We start from the raw sequence: 25829 nt of genomic DNA, 5'->3' as shown, positions 1-25829 counted from the left end.
GTTTGTTTTGTCTGCTGTACTACAGAAAGAAGCATGACAGATACTACTTAGGTTTGGATTAGGCTGGCTTTCAGGATATTTCTGTAAATAAGGTTTGGGGTTACAGTTGACAACATGAGAACATCTCCAATCAGAGGCAAAGGAAGAGAGTCTAAAGGTGTAGATTACATTATTTGGTCTAGTGTGGTTCTCTAAGACACATTTCATCTGATTTAACTGTACGCATATTAATCTCACTCGACCCAGACCAGGAATGACCCTGAGAAGAAGGAACACAGGCAGGGGGTGGTGTCCTTCTGAGCTGTCAGAGCCATGGTTCATGGCTGTCTGGCATTTTCTAGTCATCAGCTCTGTGAGTCTTTGTGCCCCAAACTGCTGCTGTTTATCTATCACAGGATTCATCTATAAAAGCTTTTCAGTTACATGTTTGCAATGAAAATACGAGGACTGAGACACTTTTGGCATTTGTAACTTTATTGCAGAAAAAAAAAAATCCACTATCAACATATTTTACAAACAAAGTTGCACTTTGGTGTTGGGCGAGTTTTTCCTCACCCCTTTCCCCTGCACAGCGATGCATGGGAAACCAGAACAACCAGCCTCTGCCCTTTTGATTGTGTGCAGACACACTTCCCAGACATGCCAGCCTGCACCAGTTCCAGCCAGGATGGAGTTCTGTTTTCCACCACTAACTTGCCAACTTTGTGCCGAAAACCAGCAGCACCCTGCCCTCCGGCAGGGGAAACAAGTCTGTAGCTAGGGAGATCACTCTGTGCAGACAATGCTTGATACAAAAGCTTTGGAGTTGTGACAATTGCTCTTTAGTTCTCATGCAATCAGAGAAGAGAACCAACCCTCTTCCCTGTTTTGCTGGGCATAAATACACAGATGGAAGGCCAAACTGAAGCCCAACTGCAGTGCAGCCATTTGTCAGCCACTCTGGAAGCAGCAGCACAGGGAGGAGGAACTGCTGGCTTACCCAGTTCTTCTATTTGACCCAGACCGGTTCTGCTCCATCTTTGGGCTTTCCAGGTAACTTGAGCTCAGCTGATGGGGAATTATCCCTTACCCTGCTATGACAACCACTAAGAGCACTGGGAAAAAAAAAGGTACTTTTGCAAGTGAGGCTTGGTATCTGTCCTTTGTGGGGTTCAGTGATGTTGTACTGAAAGGAGAGGAGAAACTGAGGCTTGTAGAGCAATGTGCCAGATAAACTCTAGCCCTTGCTGTATCCTGAGGGAGCAACTGGCTTAGTCAAAAATCAAACACTCTAGAGAAGGCATGTGTTTCCATTTTCCTGCAGTCAAATGTGAGTTAGAAAACAGGAGCAGGTGTAATTACATGAAGATTGTCATGTCACACACACTCCGGTCTTTTTGAGGCAAGAGCACCAAAAGCTCCTCTGATTTACACTCAGAGGCTCTGGTCTATGGGTTTCCTTGAGAGGCCTCAAGAGCCTTGGATGCAGTCTACAGCAGTGATATTTTGAGGCAAAAGTGCAGAATCTAATCAGCATAACACCAAGAAAGGGAAGGGGAGGAAGGCACCTACATCCAGGATCTGTCCTCATGACAAGACACAACTGGCTCAAAAGACCAACACCAGAAAGTAGAGGAGCTCTGGCCTTGCATAGCACAGGAGGGAGAGCAAAGCACCAGCTTTGTACAACAACTTCCAGCAACCAGAGGCTAGAAGCACAATGGGAGGTACCTGAGGAAAGGCTTGTGTTAGCCCAGGCAGGGAAATGGACTAAAGCATTTACTGGGCCTGGGAAAGGAGTTTACACATATGGCAAAAGCATCAAGTGTAGGAGACACGGTTTCCTAATTGTGGTGAGACCAAATTAGTGTGTCTAATTGGCAATAGACTGAGTCTTGTCAAGCTCAGTTAAGCTAACATTATGTTCAATTTCCTCCCAGCAACTTCAAAGCAACATCAAGTAGCAGGGGCACTTCTCCAGTGGCCACAAAACACTTTTCCCTGGTTGAAGAGAAAAGGTGTGCATCTAGGAAGGAAGCAAAGTAGTCTTTTATCCTCCTGTAGGTGTTTCAGGATGGGCAATGCCAATCCTGGGACTAAAGCTGAAACAGGAACAAAAACAAAAGTGCAAGAAAACCCCCAAAAGAAACAACCTTAAAAATACAGAACAAGAGGGAGCCCAAGAGAACTGATTTCCACATCCTTGGCTTCCTCAGAAAACAGCAGTCTCCTTTGCTGGCACTGTGCTGACACCACCACTGTTAAGAGCCCTAGTCTGAAACACTTGTCCACCTCCTTTGAAGGCAGCAGCCACCAAGATCAACAGAGGAGATCCATGCAGAACACCATGGCAAGGGCTGTCTTGGCTAATTGGTTGCCACACTAAAAGGAGGAGACACCTCTTCAGGGCATTGTTTTAAGGAGAGCCTGGAGAAAAAGGTCAGACTTGGGCTCTGATTTGCAGCATAGAAGCTTCAACACTGACCTATTGAAAATGTCTAAAACCAAAAACCATCTGAAAAGGATCTTTCAGTTGTGTGCAAATCACAGCCCCTCATTCCTCAGCAGATCGTCTGGGACCAAGTCCTCAAGGCCTTTTCCTCTGGGCAGCAGACAGCCTGGTTGCCTAGTAGCTGTAGAGGGAGAGAGGGGTGTCCTCCATCATGTCATCCTAGAAGCAGAGAAGAGGGGCTTTAATGAGATGTCTGCACGGTGGCATCATGGTCCCAGCCTGGGAGACTGCTGTGCAGGCAGCACAGCCTGCTCAGCCACTCCTCACAGCGTGGCACCTGCCCAGCCATCCACCTAAACGCTGGCACTGTGCAGCTCCTGGATCTTTGGGCTGTCAGTGTCCCTCCTGCTGCAGCATTTGGAGAGAAGAGGTGTGTGCAGGAACTGCCTGCCTGCTGCAGGGATGTGGAAAACTCTGGCTGTTGAAAACTCCACTCAGCTTGAAACAGCATCAGCTTGCGTGCTTAGCTGCAGCACTCCTCTGTTCCAGAAAGTTCAGGGAGTTATTTGCAGCTTCCCCAGAGCTAGTCCAGCCTCTGGAACCCTCATATATTTTTATATTCCCAAAGGGTCAAACACAGACAGACAAACAGACAACCTCTCTGGAACAGAGCATCAAATCTGCTTTGTCATAGTTACAAAGAAAATATATCAAAAAACAGGAGGAGAGGGCAGGAAGGTGTCATTTCAGGACAAGCCTGGATGGAGCTCTCCTTCCTCTCTCTAACCTCTCAGCGTTCCCCTGCAGAGTGAGGGGAAGGCAGAGAGCTTCTTTAGTGCCCAGCCTTGAGACTTGCTGTCTTGACTCAAACCTTGGATGGAAGGAGAGGGACCTAAGGAGGAACAGGAGCGTGTGATCAGCATTGGTGCTGCTGCAAACACCCAAAGCACTGCTAATGGAGGAGAGCAGCAAAGCAGTGAGTGGCCAGGCAGCCCAGGTGGGGCTGGTGGAGGCAGACTCACCATGGGCAGGTCCTGCAGGCGCCGGAACTCGGTGCGGTTGTTGTGCTGGCGGTAGCGCAGGAATCCCACCAGGGCCAGGATGGCCACCATGACAATGAACACGGAGATCACAGTGATCACCAAGGGGTCAGCCCTCGCTTTACCAGCCAAACTGGGGAGCTCTGCAAGGAGACCAAGGGAATGAGGCCAAAGGAGAGCCCTCAAGGGCTGGAACAGCAAAGCTTTCTTTTCTGCTTCTGCTCAGTACAACCAAGAGGCAATTTGAGGTAGCTCCAGCACTTTGCCATGTTTTGTGAGAGCAGGTACAAAACAATTACAGAATCTATTACAGGCTGGAAAAGACCTCTGTGATTATCAGTCCAACCCACGACCTAACACCACCTTGTCAACCAGACCACATCCAGTCTTTCCTTAAACACCCCCAGAGACGGTGACTCCGCACCTCCCTGGGCAGCCCATTAAAAGCAGAGCATTTACCTGAATTATCATCACCAACATCCAACACAGAAGTCTTCTCATGCCTGGGCTCCAGTGACTGTGCCAGTGTGGGCGTGCTGGTGGGGATGGCAGCTGTGCTGGCAGGCGTGGAGCTGGTCACAAGGGGTGTCACTGTCACAGTACTGGAGGCAGTAGCAAAGGATGTGCTCCGTACAATGGAGGTGGGAGCAGAGGAGGTTCTGGGCTCCACAGTGCTCTCCTCTGTAGCACCCACAGGGCTCGTTGCTGCCTTGGTTTCAGAACTTGCTGCTGTAGGCCTCGGGGTCTGCCCATCAAAAAGCCCTGACTGAGAGCTGTTAGTTGTTGCTGCAAAATAGGAACAAGCAGTTATTTCAAAGGACCCAGTGCAAGCACACTGTTCTGCAGGACTGGACAAGATAGAAGAAAGAGTGTAAGAAAGACTGCTGGAACTACAGGAATAGCAGCTTATTGTCAACCCTTTGGAAAATAAGCAGAGCCTTTAGCACAGCCACAGCTGAGCCACACTATAACCCACAGTGCTTAGAAAGTCCTCTCAGTTTTCATATGTGCCAATCTGCAATGTCAGCCAGCCTCAGCTGGGCCCACAAGGCCTGTCCTTGGGGACAAAGGACAAGCAGACAAGCTTAAACAACTTTACACACAGCTGAGGATCGCCCCAGAGCAAGACACTGGGACAGGCCTCTCATCCCTCCTTACAGGGAGCACAAAGGGGGCTGCCCAGGGACTGGGTAGCAGCATCCCCTGAGGCTGTGTCAGTTGTCACAGAACAGCAGGACCATGTGACACGAACCAGGGAAAACAATGCATGAACACCATGTAAATCAGTGATCAGTCAGTATCTGCCTTGCATTAGGGGTGTGTGACAGCCTGGCAGGCCCCAAGATGGACAAAACTGGGATTGCAGACCCTATAATCAGTCCCCATGTTGCCCAGAGGGATCTGAAGGTAGGGTAGGGTTTCCCATGGTTGGATGGATGAGCTGTCACTTGTGCTTGCCCATCTCCATGTTTTGTGTTAAGGGAGGGTGTGCTTCTCCAGGGAGGCTCCCACTGAGCCCCCAGCCCTGATGCCAGACAGGCCCAGCTGGGCAGTGCTGCTAAGGCATGTTGTTTCATTTAGACATATGAAGGATGTCCCTGCACACAATCAATCAGAAAGCAGCCAGCACAATTAACACCAGAATTAATGAGGTTTGCAAAGAGGATGCTGAACTAACATCTTTGCAAATAATTTGCACTGAACTGGCTCTGCTTAGTGTCTCACTCCCTTCTTCTCCCTCTCTCCAGTTAGCAGGAGAGTGCTCAGACATTCCCAGGTTGTGCATCCTTGAGGCAGGACTTGGTGCACAGGCAGTAAAAGCAAAACCTCACCCGGCCCAGTGTTCAGAGGAGGCGTGGGGGTTGCACTGCTGGCATCATCCGTCTCTTCAGTCGTGCTGAAAGGCTCTGTGGCTTCATGGATGGGCTGGTTTCCTTCCAGAGTGCTGGCAGTCAGGGTAGGGGAGGGGATTTCAGTGCTGCTGTTGGCTGACAAGCTCATGTTGTCATGCTCAGGATGTGTAACTGCGATGTCCACAGGACTGGCAGTGGTAGAAGCCTGCAGTCTCTCTGCCTTGGAGCCTGCCATGGGGGTGGTGGGGATGAAGGCATCCTCCACCTCTGTAGCTTGGGCCCCTGTGGCACTGAGTGTTGCAGCAGTTGGGTTTTTCTCCAGGCCTGGCTGAGGAATGGCAGCAGTCACTGGAGGCACGTCAGAGGCTTCCCTTGGCTGAAGCGAGGTTTGCGCTGTGCTAGGAAAAGGTGACAGTGACACCAAGGCCTCTGCTGTCTGCTGACCCTCTGCTGTGGAACAGAGAAGTTTGTCAGAGATCCCACAGTGAGAGGACAAACAGGGGGGAAGGACAGAAATGGAATTTCTTTATCCCCTTAATTCCAAATCCAGCACAGGTTCACACCTGGGAAAGGATTCAGACAGCTCCTCTGTCCTCCTGGTTTTTGAGGCAGGGACCTGTTCTAGGGGACTTTTTCTTTACCCTCCTGTCTCTCCAGTCCTGTGCTGTTGTTCTCTAGGGTCAGCACAACCAATCCCTCTATCCTTGAGCAACTTTTAAATGTTTTTAGAGGATTTGGGTTTGTTAAAAGTATCACCTGAGACCTGATTATGTAAGAAATTTAGATAAGTCTTTGGTTCATTAAGAAAGAGTCAAAAGTGGTGCTGAAAAAATGCAAATGAGGAAATTGTGGAAGAAGACTCTCTAGCTCCCCTGGCCCAATGAAGCAGAGAAAAGTGATATTTAAAAAGACTGTGGATGGCAAAGGTAAAGCACATATTGTGAGTCACCTTGGCAGTAGTGTGGGGTTCTGCAGGAGGGAAAGGTGAAATGGGCAGCAAGAGTACTACAGCTAACAGGGCTGGGGTGTGCCATGGGAACTGCCTTCCTGAGCTATTTATGAACACATCACCACCATGAAATACAACTGTTGTCATAGAAATGGGGAGCTACTCAGCCTCCCACTACAGCAAAAAGGGGCAGCCTCCCTGAAGGGAACCTGCAGCAAACAAAGATCCCCCCAGATCCACAGCTGCTAGACAGTGTGACAGCATACAGGAGGAGGAAAGCCAAAAGGCTCTTACACAGATCCTGTGAGGGTTTTTCAGGCTATAAACAGGAAGAAAACAGAGAAATGTAGCCACATCGGGATGGACTCTCCAATTTAAAAACGTCTCATAGTCAATATTTTGACAATTTCTGTTAAAATTTCTATCCAAGCCACAAAGGACTGATGAGCTAATTACAGAAAAAATAAAGGTACTGAAGGAAATCCATCATCATGTCCCTTCTCCCCACAGTGAAAAAGCACCCAATGCAGATGCTGTCAGCAGTAAACATTCATCCACCAGCCAGGCAGCCCATTCTTATACTGTTTTGGGGAAATTTCAGCAGTTTTTAAAAGCTCTTCAGAACAGACAGAGTTATCAAAGCTCTTCTCCAGCTACAGCACTTAACAGACCCTAAAAAAAGACACAATACATGTCTCTCTCAAGACCTTTGCAGTACCCTGACCAGCTGGAGAATTCAAAGCCCTGAGCAGCCTGATGGAGCTGTGCTTCCCCAGCCCGGGGCCCCAGCCCCAGGAGGGCTCCTGCAGGGATGCACAGCCCTGCTCAGCACATTCAGAGAACGAGCTCTCACAGGGAACCCAGCTGGGGCAACTTCAACATGAAGACCAAAGGCCGGAGTGATGCTCCCTTTGGCCTCTCCTGGATCCAGACGTGCATGGGCAGAAGGTGCCTCCAAATAAAGCGAGCTGCTCTGCCATGGAGCTCAGGTGTAGGGTACACCAATAACACCTGGAAGGAAAAGAGCTGAATGCTGGGTTTCGTGGGACCAGGCACCAAAAGGCGTTGCCACCAAATGTGACAATTCCCAGCCCTAAACACAGCGCTGCTATTGAACACAGGGTGGGATCCCACCTGCTCCGGCTGCTGGCTGGGCACTGGCGGATGCTTGCTCAGTAAACACCCACTGCCCGCTCCTGCCCTGCCAGAGACAGAGCCCTGCTGTCACCACGGGGTAAACAGGAAAGGTGGTGCCCAGGTGCCTGGCCAGTGGCAAGCCTGGCTATGTGCTGCTCTGAATAGCTGGCCTGTGTCCGGGCAGCCTCTCATGGGGTGGCAAGTCCTGACTTGAGTCATGCAGAAGATAGATTTGTGGAGAGCTGTCTTGCACAAAGGCCTGAGCAACTCTGCAGCCATCATGCCACTTTGTGACCAGAAAAGTGATAGGCAAGATGGGTGCTAATGTCTTTACAAGCAGCTCCATGGGTGAGGGTCTTTAGGAGAAATGGGTTCTTCGTGTCTCTACCAACCTCAAGCTGCAAAGTTCGTTGCAGAACCCAGTTCGAATTTCTGGTGGATCCGCAGAACCCAGATAGCCTGAACTTGGGGGGAAATGGGTGATTTTATGCACAAAAGGAGGGAAGGCAGATGAGTCTGGGTCCTACACACCAGGACACCTCCCTGGATGCCTACCACGAGGTGCTGTGGGACAGGAGGGTTTATGGGGACAAGCAGGTCCCCCCAGTCCGCTGCACTCACAGCTTCCTGCTGTCTGCAAGAGGGACAGCCACTGGGACTGGCATTTCCCTAAGCTCTTCTCTCGGAGAAGCCACTTGGCTTCTTCCCACAAAATTATCTAGTGACCATCACTGCGAAAGAAAATGGCTCCCGGGTGGATGGGCCACTCTGGTGTAACACAGCACTGTGGTGTGAAAAACCTGGTTTGTAGAGAATTGCAGAAGAGATTTTAAATTAGCAGGTGAGGAACAAGGGACTGTTTTGAGTATGGCAAGTGTTGATGGCACCTCAATTAGCAAGTCATCCAGCCCAGCACAGCACACCCAGCTCAGGAAACAAAGGAGAGCCTAATCCAGACTAACATTCTAAAAATTCAAGACATTAAGAGATGATGGTGGGAAGATAGAAAAGGCAAGAGCCTTAGAATGGCCAAGGAAACAAAAGACTGAGTAAATCCTGATCACCCGGGGACAGGCAGACAAAGGATTCCCATCACCCATCTGTCAGCTCCTGAGGGGTAAGGGCACATCGAAAGCCAGCACAGTCACCAAGCAAAGCACCTGGGGAATCCCACAGAGGTGCAGCTTGTTCCTTGTGAGCTGCAGGTGCTAAAAGGTACAAGCGCTGAGTTTTATTTCAGTTTCAGTTTAAATAAAACCACTCCTCCAAAGGGCCTTGCTGCAATGCCACAGCTTTTTTGCCAGTTTTATCATCCATCCAAAAGGAAAACCTACTGCCACGCAAAGGAAGCCTGCGGGGCAGAGGGGAGAGCAGAGCGCTGTGCACAGCCGAGCATTGCTGCCTGTGCCTGGCAGACCCGGCAAACGCCACCCGGGCTGGGATCCTCAGGGGTGCAGCTCCCGCTCTGCTCTGGAGCCTGGTACCCAGCAGTTCGGGAAATCCCCAGCTCCAGCGCAGCTGTTCCTGCCCCAGTCACTGGTTGCTGATGGTTTTAGCTGTTTATCAGTCACCCATAGACACGCAGGTCAGAGCTCGTTCCTCTGTGGAGTCTTCCTGGAGAAGCTCTGCTTCCTGCACCCCATGCCAGGAAAGCCACGGCTGTACTGCCTAAGGCATCGCCCTCACCAGCTTCAGGAGACAAGAGGAACCGTGTCCTTCTTGTTTCAGATGCAAATGGCAAGAGTTAGTGTGAATGCTTCACCTTTTCTGTGATTCTCCAAGACCTGATAGCTGCAGCATTCTAGGACAGCTGGTAAAGGTGCACTCACCCTTGAATCCATAACAGAGCAGCTACAACTGTCCCAGGATCTGTAAGCAAGAGCTCTGACCATAAGAATATGTCTTTCCCTGATAAGGGACTAGGGGTGAGCTTGCTTTGGTTATATTTCAGCCTGCTGAAGCAGAGCTGGTCCCCTGACTACAGCCCCACTCCTGCCTTGTGTCTGTGCTAACGCCCCAGGCTCAGCCTGTGCGTGGTGAGAACCAGAGATCCCAGACCACATTAGGGCAGGGCTGGTGGATTTGGAGCAGCAGCTCCCATCAGACTGTGCTGACTGCAGTGACCTCTGTCTGGGAAACAAGAGGGGCAAAGGAAGAGAGTGGTCCCAGGGGAGGAGGGATGCAGCCAAGCAAGAAGCAGCCCCTGTTTTGGATAAGGGTGGGAAACACTCCCACCTCTTTCAGGGAAGGGAGGGCTCTGAACATCAGCCCACAGCTTCGACCCCTCTCTGTCATTGTCTGACAACACTGAGAGACTTCCAAGCATCAACCCAAGCTCCCTCCAGCCCCAGAACAGACATGGTAAATTATGCTGAAACAGAGAGGAGTGAAGGAAGCCAGCTCTGCAGGAAACGGGGCCATTCCTGCCTTGTGCTCCCTGCCCAAGATTCAGGGCTGGGGCCAGGCGAGGGGCTGAGGAAGGTTTGCACAGGCAGGACAGAGTCACTGCTGTGCCAGGGTAGTCACACAGGGTGGGGACCGTGGTCTCCATGCTCTGCCACAGCAGCCACCCCACCATCTATTTGCTTCTCAGATAAAACAATAACAGAGCAGGGCCTCAGCTGGACAAACCCTCAACAAGCTTCTGCCACAACCCTCCTGCCTCTCTCAGCAGCATCCTCTGCACTCTCCTTCCTGTCTGGCAGAAACAGCAGCCTGAGCTCCCCAAAGATCAACACCAACCCGGCTCCAATCCGTAGGTTTGAACATTTTTAAAATCCCTGTTAGGATGAGATGAAGGTGAGGAGGCAGGCTGGCTCCTGGGACTGAGGGAGAGAGCAGGGCAGCAGGGTGCAGGCTGCAGCCACCACTGGGAAAAGTGCAAAGTCCCACGTGAGAGCTAAGCACAAAGATGAGGATTCCCCGAGGATTTCAGAGAAAGTGCCCATGGGAACAGGACTCCCTGGTGTTGATGTATCCTCCTGCACAGGCTGTGACTGTCTGAGGATAGCACCTCACTTAAATCAGCTTCCTACAGAATGCATGTGAAACCACTGCTCTGATTCATTGAAAAGGCACCCAAACCCTTCTACAATGCTATTTTGGTGCACTAAATGAATTCAATTTCCATTTAAGTGTAACAGCTCCACTCACAAACAACCTGGTAAAATGGAAAAATACAATGTTTAAAAAGTCAAAGCATAAACTATAACCTGTATGTATCAAAGCAGTCATATCTTATTGCTTAGCAAACTACTGCATTAAGTGTAGAAATTATCTTTTGTTGCCAGTTATTACATTTTATGGTTACCAACTAACAGTAATTAGACAATCTCTTCAAGGAAAAAAAAAAGCTTGAGTATAAATGCAAATAAAACCATATAGTGGGATTTAAAAGAAGGCTCTTCATTTCATTTAAAAGCAGAACTGGAATAGCTCCTGATTAGATACAAGCTGAGCCTGATCTCTTTTCCTGGAATAACAATAATAAAAAAAACAAACAAGCAGCAGAAGAGACTTCTGGAGCCTTTCAGGAAGGTGCCAGATGCACCCAGGGATGCTGTGGAGCAAACACCCTCATGGAGGCGAAGCAAGCTCAGAGACAGGATCGGGTACAAGGGGCAGCTGCTTTGTAAGCTCAGCTCCATTGGGCACCTTGCAGGACCTCGATGGAGGCAGGGTGCCAGAGGCTGCATTTGCCACAGGCTCCAGTGCTCTCCCTGCCAGGGCTGATGTCCAGACTGTCCCCATCCCCATCCTGGCTGAGAGAGGCTGGACAGACTCCCTGTGCTCCAGGACTCCAGGCAGGAGGTGTAGGCACCCATCCAGCCTTGCAGCCTGCTTGGGGACCACCTGAAGCTCTCCATGGCAGAGTTTAATTCATTGCATCCCTCATGGCCTCTGCGAGCTGCTCTGCAGGCACCAAAACTGGGGGGGCTGAAAAAGGGGTGCTGAGCACCCAGTTCAGCCCTGGAGAGCTGCCAGGCCAGGCAGGCTGCAAAGCAAGGGCTGAGGTAAGGGACAGGAATAGAAACCAGCTCTCCTGACGGGAAGGAGGTGGCCACGAGCAGAGCACGAGACGGGGGCAGATTAGATATGGGGTGCTGAGTGAGTGTGGGGCACTGGGGAGGGACTGCCCAGCACCCAACCTGCCCAGGCAGGCAGGAAGATGATTCCTCAGGGCATCTGTGGATACCAGGCCACAGGCTTGAACCACGGGGAGACAGAAAGGAGAGGCAGTGCTACCACCTCAACAGATGGCACTGCACTGGGAACCAGGACAATCAGCCAATGTGGCATGGCAGAGCAAGAGCTGCAGCAACAGGGATGAGCAGCCCTGGAAACAGCACTACAAATGTCAAGCACAGGTACTTCAGTACTAGGAAAACCCATAAAACAGCAGAGAAACAGCACAGCACATAGCACACAGTACTGGGACAGCACCAGCCTGATCACTACCTGCAGGAACAGCATCCCAGGGTGTCACACTGCCTGGCCCTGCCACATGAGACCCTCCTCACCCAGCCAGGGGAGAGAAATGCAAAAAACTGCTTTCCTGCAGGAAGCTCAATCACTGATGCCCCATTTAGAGGTAAGGGGGCTTATCCCAAATTTCTATGGCCGGGAAAAGGGAGAGCAGGCTGCCTGCTCAGCTACCACTGTCAGAGCATTCAGTTATTTTCCAGGGGCCACATACAGCTATGGAGCACCTTGCTAGGCAGGAAAGTGCCTGGGAGACTCCCATGCTGTCTGGTTTTGTTCCTCAGTAGGGGACTGAGCAGTGGTGAAGGCTCCTTCACCCAGAAGCTGCTGGGCACACCCATGGCATGCACGGCCTGGGAAGCCTGCCCTTCTCTGGGGTTGTGTAACCCCAGTAATACAGCAACAGCGGGGAGCTCTGGCATCAGATAGCCTGGCCCTGCTTACCTCAGGAGTCACAGCTGCAGTGGAAGAAGCATTCACATCATTAGGAGAAATTAACAAGCCAGTTGCCGTGATAGCAGCCCCATGTCAGCAGGGAGCCTACTCTCCAGTGCAGTGTGGCAAGAACTGGGGGTAAGTTTGGACATCAGGAAACTTGCCCTGGCCTGGGCAGCCCTACAGGGCTCAGGATGTGACCCCAGACTCAGAGGCACTGAGCCCTATGAAAGCTGCTCCACAGAGCATTGTGGGGATGATCACAGACCAAGGGAAATCCTGTGTCAAGAACTGTGTCTGCCCACCCAGAGGGTCTAGGTGGAAAGGAAGGAGGGACAAGCGTTTCTTTACTATAGACTGTCCCAGCTCCCCATTGTCTGCAGGGATGGGGCCAAGGGAGCTGAAGGAGGTGAGTGCTTTGCCCCTGCCCAGCAGGTCAAGCCTTCTGGGAAGGGCAGCAGGGAGACAAGGCCCACCCTGCCCCTGGGGCTGAGGGATAATCATGTGTAGAAAAGGCATCAAAGACTGATGGCATGACATGAAAAGTTGGGCTGGGAGTGCAGGGTCACACTGCTGGAGGAAACACCCAGAGCAGGGAACCAAGCTGTGGCACAGCTCTGGGTGCAGCAGAACTGGAGCTGTCCTGTCAGGGTGGGGCCAAGTCCATCCACTTGTCCTTGCCCTGGGCTAACAAAGGGAAAAAAATCACGGAAAATCGTCAGTGGGACCTTGAAGCAGACACTCTGCCTGCCTGTGTGCATGACCCCGGTGGTGCCCACAGATGGGGTTTATGTGCTCGTGCTGCTCCCAGCCCTGCTCTGCTCTCACTGCTTGCAAGGCAGCTCAGCACGGAGGGAGAGGCAGAAAAATGCCCAGACCAAAATTACTCGGGGTTTTATTTGTAAGGCTGATGGTGCTGGAGGAAGTGGATTTCCGCAGGCAGCGAAGAAAGGCTGCATTGAGAGGCTGGGGTGGGCAGAGCACAGGAGAGCAGCAGCCTGAGCTCCTCTTGGCCCTGCTGCAAACCCAGATGGGGAGTGGGAGCAGGCACTGCCAGACAGCAGGAGCAAAGGGAATCTGTGCTGGGAGCAGGGCAGAGAGCACTCTGGAGCTGGGACAAACCCAGCTTTGGACAAATTTGTCTAGGACTGCTGACTTCGGGTGAACCGTTCCTTTCCCCACCACTGTCCCGGTGAGATTTTCTGGTGCCTCATTATGGGTTGTGCTTGCTAAGAGGCATTTTATTAACGGTGGCATCTCTTCCATCTCTTTTCTATTTTCACAAAACATCTGGTCTTTCAACCACAGTTGAGACTGGGTAACAAATTCAAAAGCTATGAGGGCAAAGGCCAGGTCAGCTGCATAGGTACCATTTCCTGAGACTGTGGAGAATCTTGGATTGGGACACTAAGCAACAAAGATCCCAGGAAAAACCCAGTGCAATCTTAATTTCTGGTACATTCTGTCAGTTTGAGTCTCGGACTCTGCAGCAAGAAGGTTCCTAGGAGCCAGCTGGGGCAAGGGGCTCCCTGGGGTTTCCCAGTGCGCCCAGAGTGTGAGACACGGGGCCAGAACACAGCCCCCGGCAGCTCAGAGCTCCTCCTCCTTTCAGAGGTGGAAATCCTGAATCCTTCCTTTGCCCGTGGCTGGCCACCTCCCCACAGCCCATCGCAGCACAGCCACTCTGTGGGGAGCGCAGCTTCACCCACATGAAGGGCGCTGGTTTGGGACCGCTCCCAGGGCTCAGCCTCAAACCCAGCCGCATCCGGCACCCAAAACCTCATCCTGAGGGCTGCTCTCGCTGCTGGAGCTCAGCCCCACAGGCATCTATTCTAGGGTTTTCCCAGCCCTAATTAGTCATTAGAAACTGAGTTTCTGTGTGTCACCCCTGGTCTCTCTTGCTGCAGTAATGGTGCCGGGATCTGCCAGCGTCTGGCCAAGGGTTTTTCTCAGCCACAAAGAAGAAGAAACACGTTTTGCTTTCAGTGCCCCTAAAGTGCAGAGCCTTTGTCACTACCAGGGTCAGGGGGAAGGTGACAGCCCCCAGACTTGGGGCACACTCCAGCCCCGCGGCAAAGCTCGGTGGTGTCGGTGGACGGGGCTGTCAGCGCCACGCTGCACGCTGCGTCTGCCCACGTGGGGACGCGTTGATCCCAGAGCAGAGCCGAAATACGGCCCGGGAGCCTGCCCGGGGCCGGGGTCTGGCTCCTGCTCCGTCCCGAAAAGCTCCATCCGTCCTGCCCCTCTCCCCGCAGGCACAGGGCCCTCGTCCCGTCGTGCTGCGGGAGGCGGCAGAGTTCGGGCTTTGTCCGGGCTTCCCTCGGGGGCAGCTCAGCAGCGGCTCGGAGGCACCGCGGGCGGCAGGAGGCTCGCAGGGCTGGATGCTGCCGGAGAGGAGCCCTCCAGCACCGCCGGCCCCCTCCCCGCACATCCCCTCGGGATCCCGCCGGGCGGGAGCTGAGCCCGGGTGGCTCCGCCGGCGGGAGCAGCGCTGCCGGCAGTGCCTTGTATGGGCAAGGCCGGGACGGGCGGCCGCGCTGCTGCCCGGAGCGCGGGGCTCAGCCGGGACCCCCCGAGCATCCTTGGGCCGCCTCACCTGCGCGTCCGCCGGGGCGACGGCGCCGGGGTCCGAGGGCATTTCGCCCGACTTCGGGGGGCAGGCCCGGGGCGCTGCTCCCAGAGGGGGAGCCCTGGTGGGGGCTCTCCAGACCCTTCTCCCGCAGCCCCACCAGCGGGCGGAGGAGCCCAAGTCCCGGCGCTGCCCCGACGGCTGTCCCGGCGCTGCGCTCCCCGCCGCGGCGGGACCGGCGGGATCCCCTCGGTCAGCCCCCCGCCCCGGCACCCCTCGGCGGCCGCCCCGGTACCTGGCAGGGCGCAGAGCAGGCAGCAGGCGGCGGCGAGGCGGAGCAGGGCGCGCCGCGTCCCCTCCATGCTGGGCTGATCCGCGCTGGCTCCGCCGGCGGCACCGGGGCGGCGCCGGGGCGGGGCGGGCGGGGCGGGGCGGGCGGCACGTGGTGCAGCCCCGGCCCCGGAGCAGCGGGGAGGGGGCAGCTGCCGGCCCCGTACCGCGCATCCCCGTGTCGGACAGCGCAGCCTCGGTCCGGTCCCGGTTCGGTCCCCGGCACTCTCGGTTCGGTTCGCACCGCCCCCAGCATCACCAGCTGGTCCCCGGCACTCCTGGTTCGGACAGGACACCCCCAGTCCCGCCTTTGTTCTGGGAATCCTTAGCCCAGGTTTGCACCACCTCATCACCCCACAGACAGTGGTTCAAGTGGCCCTAGACCAGGATCTCACCACCACCTCCTAATCTGCTCTTGGCAGCCCCAGTTGCGCCTGACACCCGCGCTTCTGCTCCATGCAGGGTAGGAACAGCAGATGCGCCCTACGTGGGGCATCAACTTGGGGCCTCCAGATAGTTTCAGGGCACCTGGGTCAGTGGGCACAGCCGGGTGGGTGCAGAGGTTCTCCGAGCACCCCTGGATAACTGCCCTGGCCAGGGCTCACCCGGGTGCTCAATGTGCCATGTCTGGCTTCTCAGGGCATCCTGCAGCCCCTGGGACATCCCCTGGCTTCACATCCCTTCCAGCCTCTGGGGCCCTGGCCAGCCTCATCCAGGCACATCCAGGCTAAGCCATCCTTCAGGAAGTCTGACTGCTCTCTTCTGGCCAGTATTTCTGAAGAAGAGGGGCCCATATTGTGGAGTGGTCCATGCTGATCTTCTCTCAGGCTACTTTGACAGAGCTGTGACTATAGGTCCCCTTCTCCATCAGATCCCTGTGCTGGCAGGGGACAGAGGAGGAAAGTGGAAATGGGTATTAAGCCAAGAGATTTTGCCTTCCTTTTTCAATATGGAGCTGCTTGGTAGCTCCTGCTCAGTTCTGAGGTAGAAGAGAGTTGATCTGATACAGAACTGATCATGCCTTTTACCAGCTTTATATGAAAAAGTAAAATTCAATCTTAGCCCCTCATGAGAAATGTGTTTCTAGCTGCTCGCTACTTACTGCCAGGAAAACTAGCTGTACCATTTGCTGGCAGAGGTAATTGTGCCTGTACAAATGTCCCAGTTCTAAAGGGAATTCTTTTAAGCATATTTACAGCTATGGAGTTGGTTATAGGAGTCTTCTATTACCCACAGAGGTTGCAGGGCTCCCCAAGAGACCAAAGCTCCCTTTGCTCCAGACAGGCTTGGTCTCTCAGAGCTGCATCACCCGGGCCAGGAGCCACCTCTCACCAGCGAGGGACCAGGGCATGTCCCTGAGCAGGGCACGAGCTCTGGGGACAATGGCACTGCTGGCTGTGCCCCCAGCTCTTGATTGTGTCCAATGCCTGTGTGCTTGCCTCACTTCTCTGCTCTGGCCTCTCCCCGGAGACACCAGCACCACAATATCCACCTCAGCTGCCTTGCAGAGGGTGGCTCGCAGTCGTCAAGGTTACCGGTCCCTGTGCTTTAATTAAGCACAAGGCTCTGCACGGGGTATTTTCAGCAGCTGGGGGAAAGGAGCGCTGGCAGTCCTCAGAGGGGCTGGTGAGCAGCACCATAAATCCGGGCAGATGAGACCCCCTGCAGGTCACTGCTGTTATTTAGCTCATCTCCACACTCGTCAGGATTGTTACTAACACACTAATGAGGTACCTTAGGCTCCCCATAGCAAGGAAGGAGCAATTGGGAGCACGAAAAGGGACAGCATCTGTGTGATAATGTCTTTGAGATGATACTGCTGATGTCCCACCCTGGAGAAGACGCAAAAAGAAGGGGAACTTTAACATCCCACTGGTACACAGCCACTTTCTCATGGAATAAGCAAAACCATTCCCCTTAGACAGCAGGCAGCAGCCCCCCATGTCTGTGTAGGCTCTTGGCTTGTTCTTGAGTGAGACTGAAAACACCCTTGCAAGCCCTAGCAGCATCTGCATCAGACAGGTCTGGGTAGCACTGAGAGTTGAGGACTTAGAATAACTTTTTAAAAAAAGTTTTGTGCTCAAAACCCACAACATCAACTTCTGCCACTGTCACACCTCCCTCTTGCAGTGGCTCTATCCAGCTCCCATCCTTTTTTTCCTGGCTGCCAGCCAAGCCATGGAGCAGACCAGAGATGATAATGTTGGTTATAGTAATTTAATAGGAAGGAGCAGATCATAGAAAAATAAATGAACAGAAAATAGTGGCAGCAAAAGAGCTGAGGGGAATTAAGGGCACAGGCAGGAGGGATGGAGGTGCTGGCCCTGGGAAGGACAAGTAAACTAAGTCCTTGGGTTGTGCATCCCAAACCCAGGGTATGGCACAGGCTGAGTGTCCCCTGAGAGGGCAGAGCTTTGGCCTCGCTGCCACCATCACCTGCAGCCCCACAAAATCTGGAGAGTGATCACCAGCCCAGGGCAGAGGGATTGCAGCAGTGGAGTCCTGAGCAGAGGGATGCTCTGGCCATGTGGGTCCTTCACGTGGGCTCTGGGCTCATGTAAACCACTCCATTTCTTGTGCTTTGGCCTCTCTCCCTCTGCCCTTTTCAGGAACACTGGGAGCATGGCTGGTGCACATCTCAGCCTGGCCTTGCAGAGCCTAGCAAATCCCAGCCTGCCCCCTGTCCCCTTGAGGGGATGGGGCATGATTAGGGTGGTCTTGGCCCAGGTATAATCCCTAAACAGCTGCTTTCATCCTCCAGGAGCTCTTCAGTGCAGAATGAGGAGAGGGCCTGCTCTCCAAGGAAGACAATTTGGCACTTGTAGGGATTTTCAGTTCTCAAGGAAGCTGGAAGTCAACTGACTGGAGCAGAAGAGCTAATCATTGAGTGAGTCATTCCCCCTCCCAAAGCTGAAACATTAAACCAGTTATTTTTTATGAAAGGCAAATTAAATCCCACAAGTCAGAGCCAAGAAAAGAGAATTTATCAAAGAGCAGAAGATGCCACTGTGGGACTTGCAGGCAGACAGAGGGAGCATTTGCTCAGCAGCCCAGGATATTACATCTCCTGTGCCTCTCCTCCAATGTGAGGAGCACTGCCATTCATCTATTTTTAATAACAATGACGCAGGCAGTGAACCTGACTTCAAGGCTGGAATATCATCTTCTTCCCTCTGCATATCTGTCCTGACTCATCTTCTGTTCCAAGAGCTCTCCACAGCTTGGTAGCCCAGCAAAGGAAGAAAGGAAGAACAGAACTGAAAAAAAAAACCCACAAAAAATGTGGATCAGAAAGCAAAGCATAAGAGCTAGAGAATCATTCTGGGCAAGGAACAATTAACACTGTGACTTCACTGGCTCAGGGAGCCAGGGACAATTAAGGGTCTGGGGAACCTAAATGTATGCAGGCTGATCAGGGAGTGGGATCTCTCAGAGAGCTGAGCAGGGATCTGGTAGCATCTGTGTACTTGTAGGTCTTGCAGCTCTGCAAAAAGGGCTGGAGAAAGCAGGGGCAGAGCTAAAGGTGCCCAGGCCTGGGGTGGCTGGTGGGGGGGACAGGCTGAAGTGCCCTGCGGTGGCAGAGGTCTCCAATTTCAGTGCCACAAAAGGGAAAAATCTCTTCACTCTTGTATCTGCAGAGATAAGGAGTGAGTGCAAGTGTGAGGAGCATAACCAGAGGAGGAGAGGCTGCTGTGCAGCCTGAAGCGCACAAAAACTGTGCTTTCATCCCAGAGATAACCTCCCTTAGCTGGGGAGTGAGGGCAGCACACCAGGCAATGCAGAAACCCTTTTGTGCCTCAATGTGAGGCAGGAGAGGTGGGACTGATGGTCTTTGGGCTGTTTACCTTGATCTTCACAGGACTGTGTGTTCTCTTTCAGCATCCACCATGGCCCAAGATAGTGCAAATCTGTATTTCTGGCCTTTAGTGGGTGAATACAAAGCTAATACACCTTCCTCAGATGTTTAAGGTTTTCCCCTTCAGAACTGGTACTCAGACAGCTCAAAAGTTCAGGTGCTGCTGAGAGAAGCCAGGCCTGTCCTGAGTATTGGGTCTCACCCCTTGCTCCTCAGATCCCAAGGGCTGGAGCATGGTGCGATGGGCTGTGCCCAGGGCCGAAGCAAGGCACAGTGACACAGGGTCAGTCCTGGCTCCTTGTCCCAGTGTTTGCACAGCCTCATGGCTGGGAGCACCCCAGAGCAGGCAGGAGCCAGCTGGTGAGCTCAGTGCCACTCCACAACCAGGGCACCGCCAGCAGCTCGGTGACAGCCATGCCACAGCAGCGAGCCAGGGCAGGCAGGCTCTGCACTGCAGCCAAGGCAGCAGATGGCCCTGCTGAGCAGGCAGGGCAGCACAGGGCTGCAGCACCAGTGCCAGTACAGGAGCTGTCAGTCTGGGCAAATCCATCTGCCCTAGAACAATCCCTGTGCAGTTCCCCAGGCAGGGTGTCTGGTGCTGGGCCAGCCTCCTGGAAGAGCAGCGTGGGAGATGCTCTGACATTCCCATGGTTGCCAGGTCTTCTGCAGAGATGTGTGGTGGTGGGTTTGGGCTGACATGGAGCAGGCTTTGAGCACAAGGGCACACTGGCCACCTCCTCTGCACCAGTGGTGGGACAGAATTGTTAACCCAGCTGGGCAGCAGGCAGGTTCATCCTTGTGCAGAGGGCAGCGTGCAGGCTGCCCCCACAGAGCCCTTCTGGCTGCCAGGAGCATGGGTGTGACAAGGCAAGGGGCAGGGGGGCAGAGCACAGCCCCAGCTGGGCTTTCCCCTGCTCAGAGTAGCAGGAAATGCCCTCTCACTCACCAACACACTTGTCCCTGTTCTGCAAAGGCCACCTGCAAGGCTGGCTGAGGGAGGCACATGTGGGACAATGTTCCTCCCAGGGAACACATTCAGGTGGTTTTTGAAGTCTAGGAGTTTGGTGTGTGACTGAAAACCTAAAGGCATCATTTTCATGGCTGTTAGGCTAAATGTCCACCTAGGACAGGAGCTAGAAAAGGACCTATGTTGACATTAATCAAGAGAAAATTCCCGGAATTCCCATGGGGACCGTCTCTTCCAGCTCCTGTGACATGATTTCAGATCTCCACAGGAGTAAATCAGAGCGGAATTTGACCAGTCCTACCCAAAGCTGGTTTTTCTTGACAGGTTTCATTACAGAAAGTATTTAATGGGTTAAATCACTAAAATGCCCAATCTCATCACAACACTGTGAGGTCAAACCACTGTCTCAGTCCCGTGGGAGGGAACAGAGACAGTCCCTGTCGAGTGACACTGGTTTAATTTTGGAGCCCACAGAACCTCTGCTGGGGAAGGCAGCAGCTCTGCTGCAGCGGGGGCAAATTTACATGGATTCATTGTGTCAGCTTTCTTCTTGGGAAGGAGAAATCTCCCAAACTTCCCTCCTCCGGGACATTTGCAGATCCCGGAGGAAGGGAGTTCCCCCTTCTGCCTGCTCTCACCCACCTTCTCCTGTCTGCTTTTATGTCCCGCCAGGAGTGAACCCTGTGTTTTTTCCTGCTTTCAAAACAGGACTTGTCGTTGTGATGAAGCCACAGGAGGGCTCATAAGATGATTTATTTCCCTCTCAAAACAGGGCTCAGTCGCATTACGAGTCACAGGACCTCTCGCAATGTTACATGAAGCAATGTGAGCGTTTCCAACCGAGGTTCAGCTTCACTGGATCTCTCTGGTGTGTTTTAGTGATGCTGCTTTGCACCAGTGTTTATTCCTGGATATTACCAGTAAGACATTCGCAGCCCCAAAAGCAGGAATTACACATATCTTGCTTGGGAAACGAAAAGGAGGTAAATTGTTTGATGGGAAACAGGGGAATGATAATTCATTTGCGCAGTTCTGGGCTCAGTTCCTAAAAAGAGCGGTAATCAAAACCTACCAGCAGATGTCATCTTAAAGCCAGCTAAGAGCTCCCCAAGCAGCAGGAACGAGGATATCGGGGAGATATCAGGATATCAGGGGATACAAAGTCGCAGGATCACTGGACCCTGACATGAAGGACCCCAGAGCTGTAAAACCCTCTATTCTGAGACTCAGTTCTGCTTGAATATGGAGAAAAGAGACTGGAGATGGATCTGGGTAGTTCCATCTGCTTTGTCACTCTCTAAAATATGATGGATATAATAATATTTTTAATGGCTTAATTACCAAAATTTGCTGCACCCTGTGTTTGACCTGTCATTAGAATAGGTGTTTGTGGTTGATATTTAACATTTGTGAGCGTGGGAAAATTTCCTGTGAAAGAAATCCAGGAGGAAATGAAGAAAACAAGACATTTTTTGCCTCCACACAAAGTACTTTTAATCTGTTACCTGTGCAAAGATAATAATAGCTTTTGTAGGTGAACATATGGACAAAATTTCACTGTAGACTCTTGGTTGAAATTCTGAGACTAAATTTAATCAAGGCATTGCAGAATAGAGAGATTTTAATCCAGCTGTAATTAAAAGTCTCTGTTCAGTATTTAGAGCTGGTGCTAATGTGTCCAATGTCAAACTCCCTCAAGCACATTTTCAATCATGCTGAAAAGACTAGATGTAAAATTAATTATGAACAATAATGAGAAAAGTTATTACTAATATGGTACAGCAAAGCTGAGTGACACATTCTTGCCCAAGACTCTTTTTAGTCACAAGTCCTCTGGTTTTTAACACTTTGAGCTTTGGTTATTCTATCCATAACTGTATAGTAAATGAACTTTGTTTGTTGAAGAGTTTCAGTAAAAATAGCTCTGCCAAAGATGAGGTCAGGGAAAAAGTCAGCCTCTCGCCAATGTAAACCAAAACCAAATCCCCCTCACAAATGTTTAATGAGATGTTTTAGTCCTGCCGTGCTTTGGAATGGATACTTGGAATCCGGCAGTCCGTCACAGCAGGAAGAAAGGTGTCTTTTTCCATACCTGTTACAGGCTGCCTACATGTGGATAAGTGCTAATTTGAAAAATATTAGTTTGTATGTGAAAAATCCCAGGTTTATTTCATCCTGGCAATCGAACCCCCAGAATATGTGAGCTGAATTAAGCGTGTTCCAGGCGGGGACCGGGGGGACAGAGCCGTGTGACCGACAGCAGGAGCAGGGGCAGCCAGACGGGAAAAACCGGAGGAGTAAAGGCTGAAGCTGCACATCCTGGAGAGAGGAGGAGACCGGAGCAAGGGATGGGGAAACCCAGCAGGGGACGCGCAGTAAGGGGCAATAACAGCAGGGCTGCCACCATGGAGCCCAGCCGAGGCCACCGCGGGCCGCCTACGAGGCGCTCAAGGAGGGGATGGGACCAGGACCAGGACCAGGACCAGGACCAGGACCAGGACCCGATTCGGGACACCCGAGTGCCCACCCCGTTGACAGCTTCAGCCACCGTCGCTAAAAGCACACGGTGATTGGTTGTTGCACCCGCCCATCACTGCCCGCCCCGCTCTCCTACTGGCTGATTCTCTTATTTATAACCCGCCCTCAGGAGCTGACCAATGAGAGCGAGGCGCCCATAGCAACGCCCCCTCTTCTTCCTGCCGCTGTCTCCCGCGCGTCTCTCGGGAGTTGTTGTCCCTCCTGTGATTGGTTAGATAGAGTGTCGCTCAAGCGCCTGCGACCAATTGGAAAGGGGCATTCACGCAGACTACCTGCGAATCCCTCCGCCCGGTTTCCTTTTCTCATTGGTCGACAGGCACTGTCCATCACTCTTCGCTTGGCGCCGATTGGCTGCTGGGGAGGGGCGGCTCCCGGCCGGTTCCCGCCCCGGCGCTGTGGGCGGTGGCGTTCGCGAGGAGGAGGAGGAGGAGGCGGAGCCGGCGGTCGCGGCCCCGGGTCCCGCAGCCGGGCTCCCGCCTCACATGGGGCCCCCGCGCCGGCCGCAGCGGCGGGGCGGACCCGCGCCGGGGTGCTGAGGGGCCGCGGCTGCGGGATGCGGCCATGAAAGCCCGCGCCGCCCGCGGGCCCTGCAGGCGCCGCCGCTCAGGTAACGGCCGGCGCGGGGGCGGCGCGGGCAGGTCCGGGCGGGTCGGCGGCGGGGAGCGGGGCCGCTCCCGGCAAGGGGCTCCCTGCCGGCACGGGGCTCTCGCCGCCCTGAGGTGAGCGGGGCGTGCCGGGGAGCAGGTGCGCGGAGCAGGTGAGGGACGGCGGGAAAGGCGCGCTCTGCTCCGGGGCCAAGGGTCTGGCGGCGCCCGGCGCGGATCTTTGCCCGGCCGGGATCGCCTTGGAAATGTTCGCTCTGCCAAGGGGTGCGAGGGCTTGGCTCGGCTTTTACTGTGTAAGTGCAGCCCTGGAAGAATACGTGAATCACGCGTTAATGACAGGCTCGAGTGTCCGGGTGTATGTTCGAATAGGTTTGCTCTATGGCCTTCAGGTGAGACGTGCTATATACATGCAAGTGGTCACTCTTAATTTTGTATTCCTTGGAGGGTCTGGAGGGTTTGCGCTTCAAGTACGGGGGACTTTCCACTTGTGTGTTCCTGTAAGTGGTGCTGTAACAGTTGAAAGCTACAAATTCAAGAGTAATGAATTGAATTGGGAAGAATACTGAGTTGAATTTTATTGAAATGTTTCTGTTTGCCCCTCTAAAAAAAGCAACAGCTAACATTTAGGTTAGTTTATGAGAAGCCTTTGTGCTTAGATTTTTTTTTGTCGTTGTTGTTTTATTTTTTTACTAGAGATCAGAGTTCTACCATATTTTATTGTCTGCAAAATCAACAGACTTATAGTTCCATGGGCTTAATTAGGCAGTGGAATTTGCAACCTAAGATAAGAATTTTTATGAGAAACTCTGACGTGCCCTGTGGACTAGTCATAAACCTTTCCATTTAGTCATCATCCTTGGAAATTATTGTTGCATGCCAATAAAAATGTCATTTTCTGATTCTTGCAGTGTTCAGCTGTAGACATGGCTGAGTAATTCCATTGTCCATTTTGGTTTGTGTAAAACTTTCCTGCAGAATGAGTAGTTTAAACTGAAGGCAAAGGTGTGTTCCCTATACCTGGTGGCAGGTGTGTGCTCTCCTGTGTTTTTTGCTTTGATTTGTTTTGTGGCTTTTTATTAGGATGAACAGCTGGCAGCTGGGACCAGGCACAAATTAGGGCTACAGAGCAAGCCTTGCTTCAGTTCTTCATATTTTTGTGACTGTGGAAGGACAGAGTTAGTTCACAGAGTTAGAGCTGCTCTGGTGGCACAGGCCTCCTGTAACTTAGTTATACTCTCTGATTCCAGATATTTGCTTTTGCCATTGTAATCCTTTATGCAAATGATTTCATGGACTCATGAAAGAAATGCAACGTTGAAGGAGGGGTCTGTTGCTTCTGTATCTGCTGCAGAAAAGAATGAAGCTTGTGGTTCACTTGCATCATAGGTTCCCTTTCTGTATTTTTCCTGTAGCAGACACCCATGCATTTGCACAATGGCAGAGCTCTTTGCTGTGTCCTTGCAGTGTGGCATCTGCAAGCTGGAACAAAAATAAGAGCTCTGCTAGGCAAGATCAAAAAAAAGGTCAGTGTTCATAATTTTTCCTTAGAGCCCTTTTCTGCTTATTAGTTCCCTAACATATTCATTTGGAGCTGTGTGTTCTTCAGTAAGTCCATCTAATAATCAGCAACTGTATCACAGCGGCTCCATCTGTTGTCTGTTGCCAAGTCCTCTTTCTGACTTAGATTGTAAGCTTCTTTTCCTATGATCCTGTCACTTTTTGTTAAGTTGAACACATTGCTGGTAGTGGCTAAACCACTTTCTGGTGTGATTGTGCTGTTGGTTGCACTGGAGAAATGGAGCAGCTTTTGCAGCCAGCAGTGGAGCTGGTTGAAATAACTTTGCATTTGATGGCTGACCTGGTGCACTCCAGGTCCTGGGCTCTTGTACTATTGTTGTGTTTTCCATTGTACAGGAGCTTCACATTGGTTTGTAACTACCAGCAGACATCAGTGTCTGCAGTACCTTGAGAACAACGGGTTTGGGAAGCCCTGTTCTCACTTGAGAAAGTCATGAATTATTGAAGAGCAAGTTACTATTCCATTTGTGCAGTAAACAAGGTACTCGGTGTTTCACTGTAAGGTGCAGCCAGTAACACAGCCCTGTGCTTAGTGAGGGTAGCCTGCAGAATGTGTTCAGTATTTATGGAGATGATACTTTAAGCTGGAAAATACAAATATTGACTGCCTTGTGTGGGGTGCATAAATATCAGGTTGTGTCCAAGAGATGTCAGTCAGGTATAGAATTCAGCCTGTTTACTTTGTCTTCATCCCTCTGTCAGGCATTCGTGTTCTCTTCCCTTTGCTGTTCTGGATTGTCTCACTGGCTGCATTGAAGCAACAAAAGTTGTTTCCAGCCTCATGTGAAGCCCTTAGTGCTGGCAGAGCTGTCAACCCTCACTGCAAACCCAGCAGAGAGGCTGGAGGGAAATTCCTAGATTGAGATGTTACAATGCCTGCTGGTATTAGAAGGCTTTGATTCCCTTTCTTTTTATTAAGAGCTCAGCAAATGTCAGCCTGCTGACACCTGGAAGGCATGAGCAGCTTCTCAGTGTCTCTGCTGGGCTCTGTTTTGTTAAGCAAACATAATGTATTAAAATTATCCATTTGAAGCAGCAGCTGTGTCTTGTACATGATCT

General features: G+C 52.2%; 2 protein-coding genes across 2 annotated transcripts in view; one reads left to right on the top strand and one right to left on the bottom strand.

Annotated features, from left to right (window-relative positions):
* Positions 1-456: 456 nt before the first annotated feature.
* On the bottom strand, positions 457-15263 carry LOC131086933 (mucin-5AC-like). The gene is made up of 5 exons (XM_058030221.1): positions 15192-15263; positions 5304-5774; positions 3931-4257; positions 3454-3614; positions 457-2650 (listed from the first exon to the last, which is right to left on the bottom strand). The coding sequence occupies exons 1-5, from the start codon at positions 15256-15258 to the stop codon at positions 2606-2608; spliced, it is 1071 nt and encodes a 356-aa protein (XP_057886204.1). The 5' UTR covers positions 15259-15263; the 3' UTR covers positions 457-2605.
* Positions 15264-23105: 7842 nt separating this feature from the next.
* The window catches only part of TESK2 (testis associated actin remodelling kinase 2), a 73509-nt gene continuing 70785 nt past the window's right edge, over positions 23106-25829 (top strand). Inside the window, exon 1 of the mRNA XM_058030169.1 lies at positions 23106-23194. The gene's annotated coding sequence lies outside the window, so the exon portion shown is untranslated. The remainder of the gene's footprint in view (positions 23195-25829) is intronic.

Source organism: Melospiza georgiana, chromosome 9, assembly GCF_028018845.1.
Source record: "Melospiza georgiana isolate bMelGeo1 chromosome 9, bMelGeo1.pri, whole genome shotgun sequence".
Taxonomy (NCBI): Eukaryota; Metazoa; Chordata; class Aves; order Passeriformes; family Passerellidae; genus Melospiza; species Melospiza georgiana.
The sequence above is the reverse complement of the archived record's forward strand: the minus strand, read 5'-3'. Positions and strand labels throughout refer to the sequence as shown.

What these genes read in the sequence shown, in the direction of transcription:
- LOC131086933 (XM_058030221.1), bottom strand. Translation starts at nt 15,258, where the DNA reads ATGGAGGGGACGCGGCGCGCCCTGCTCCGCCTCGCCGCCGCCTGCTGC. An exon ending in CCTGCTCTGCGCCCTGCCAG is followed by an intron (nt 5,775 to 15,191) that starts GTACCGGGGCGG and finishes TCTGTTCCACAG; the next exon opens with CAGAGGGTCAGCAGACAGCA. An exon ending in TGTTGGTGATGATAATTCAG is followed by an intron (nt 3,615 to 3,930) that starts GTAAATGCTCTG and finishes GTCTCCTTGCAG; the next exon opens with AGCTCCCCAGTTTGGCTGGT.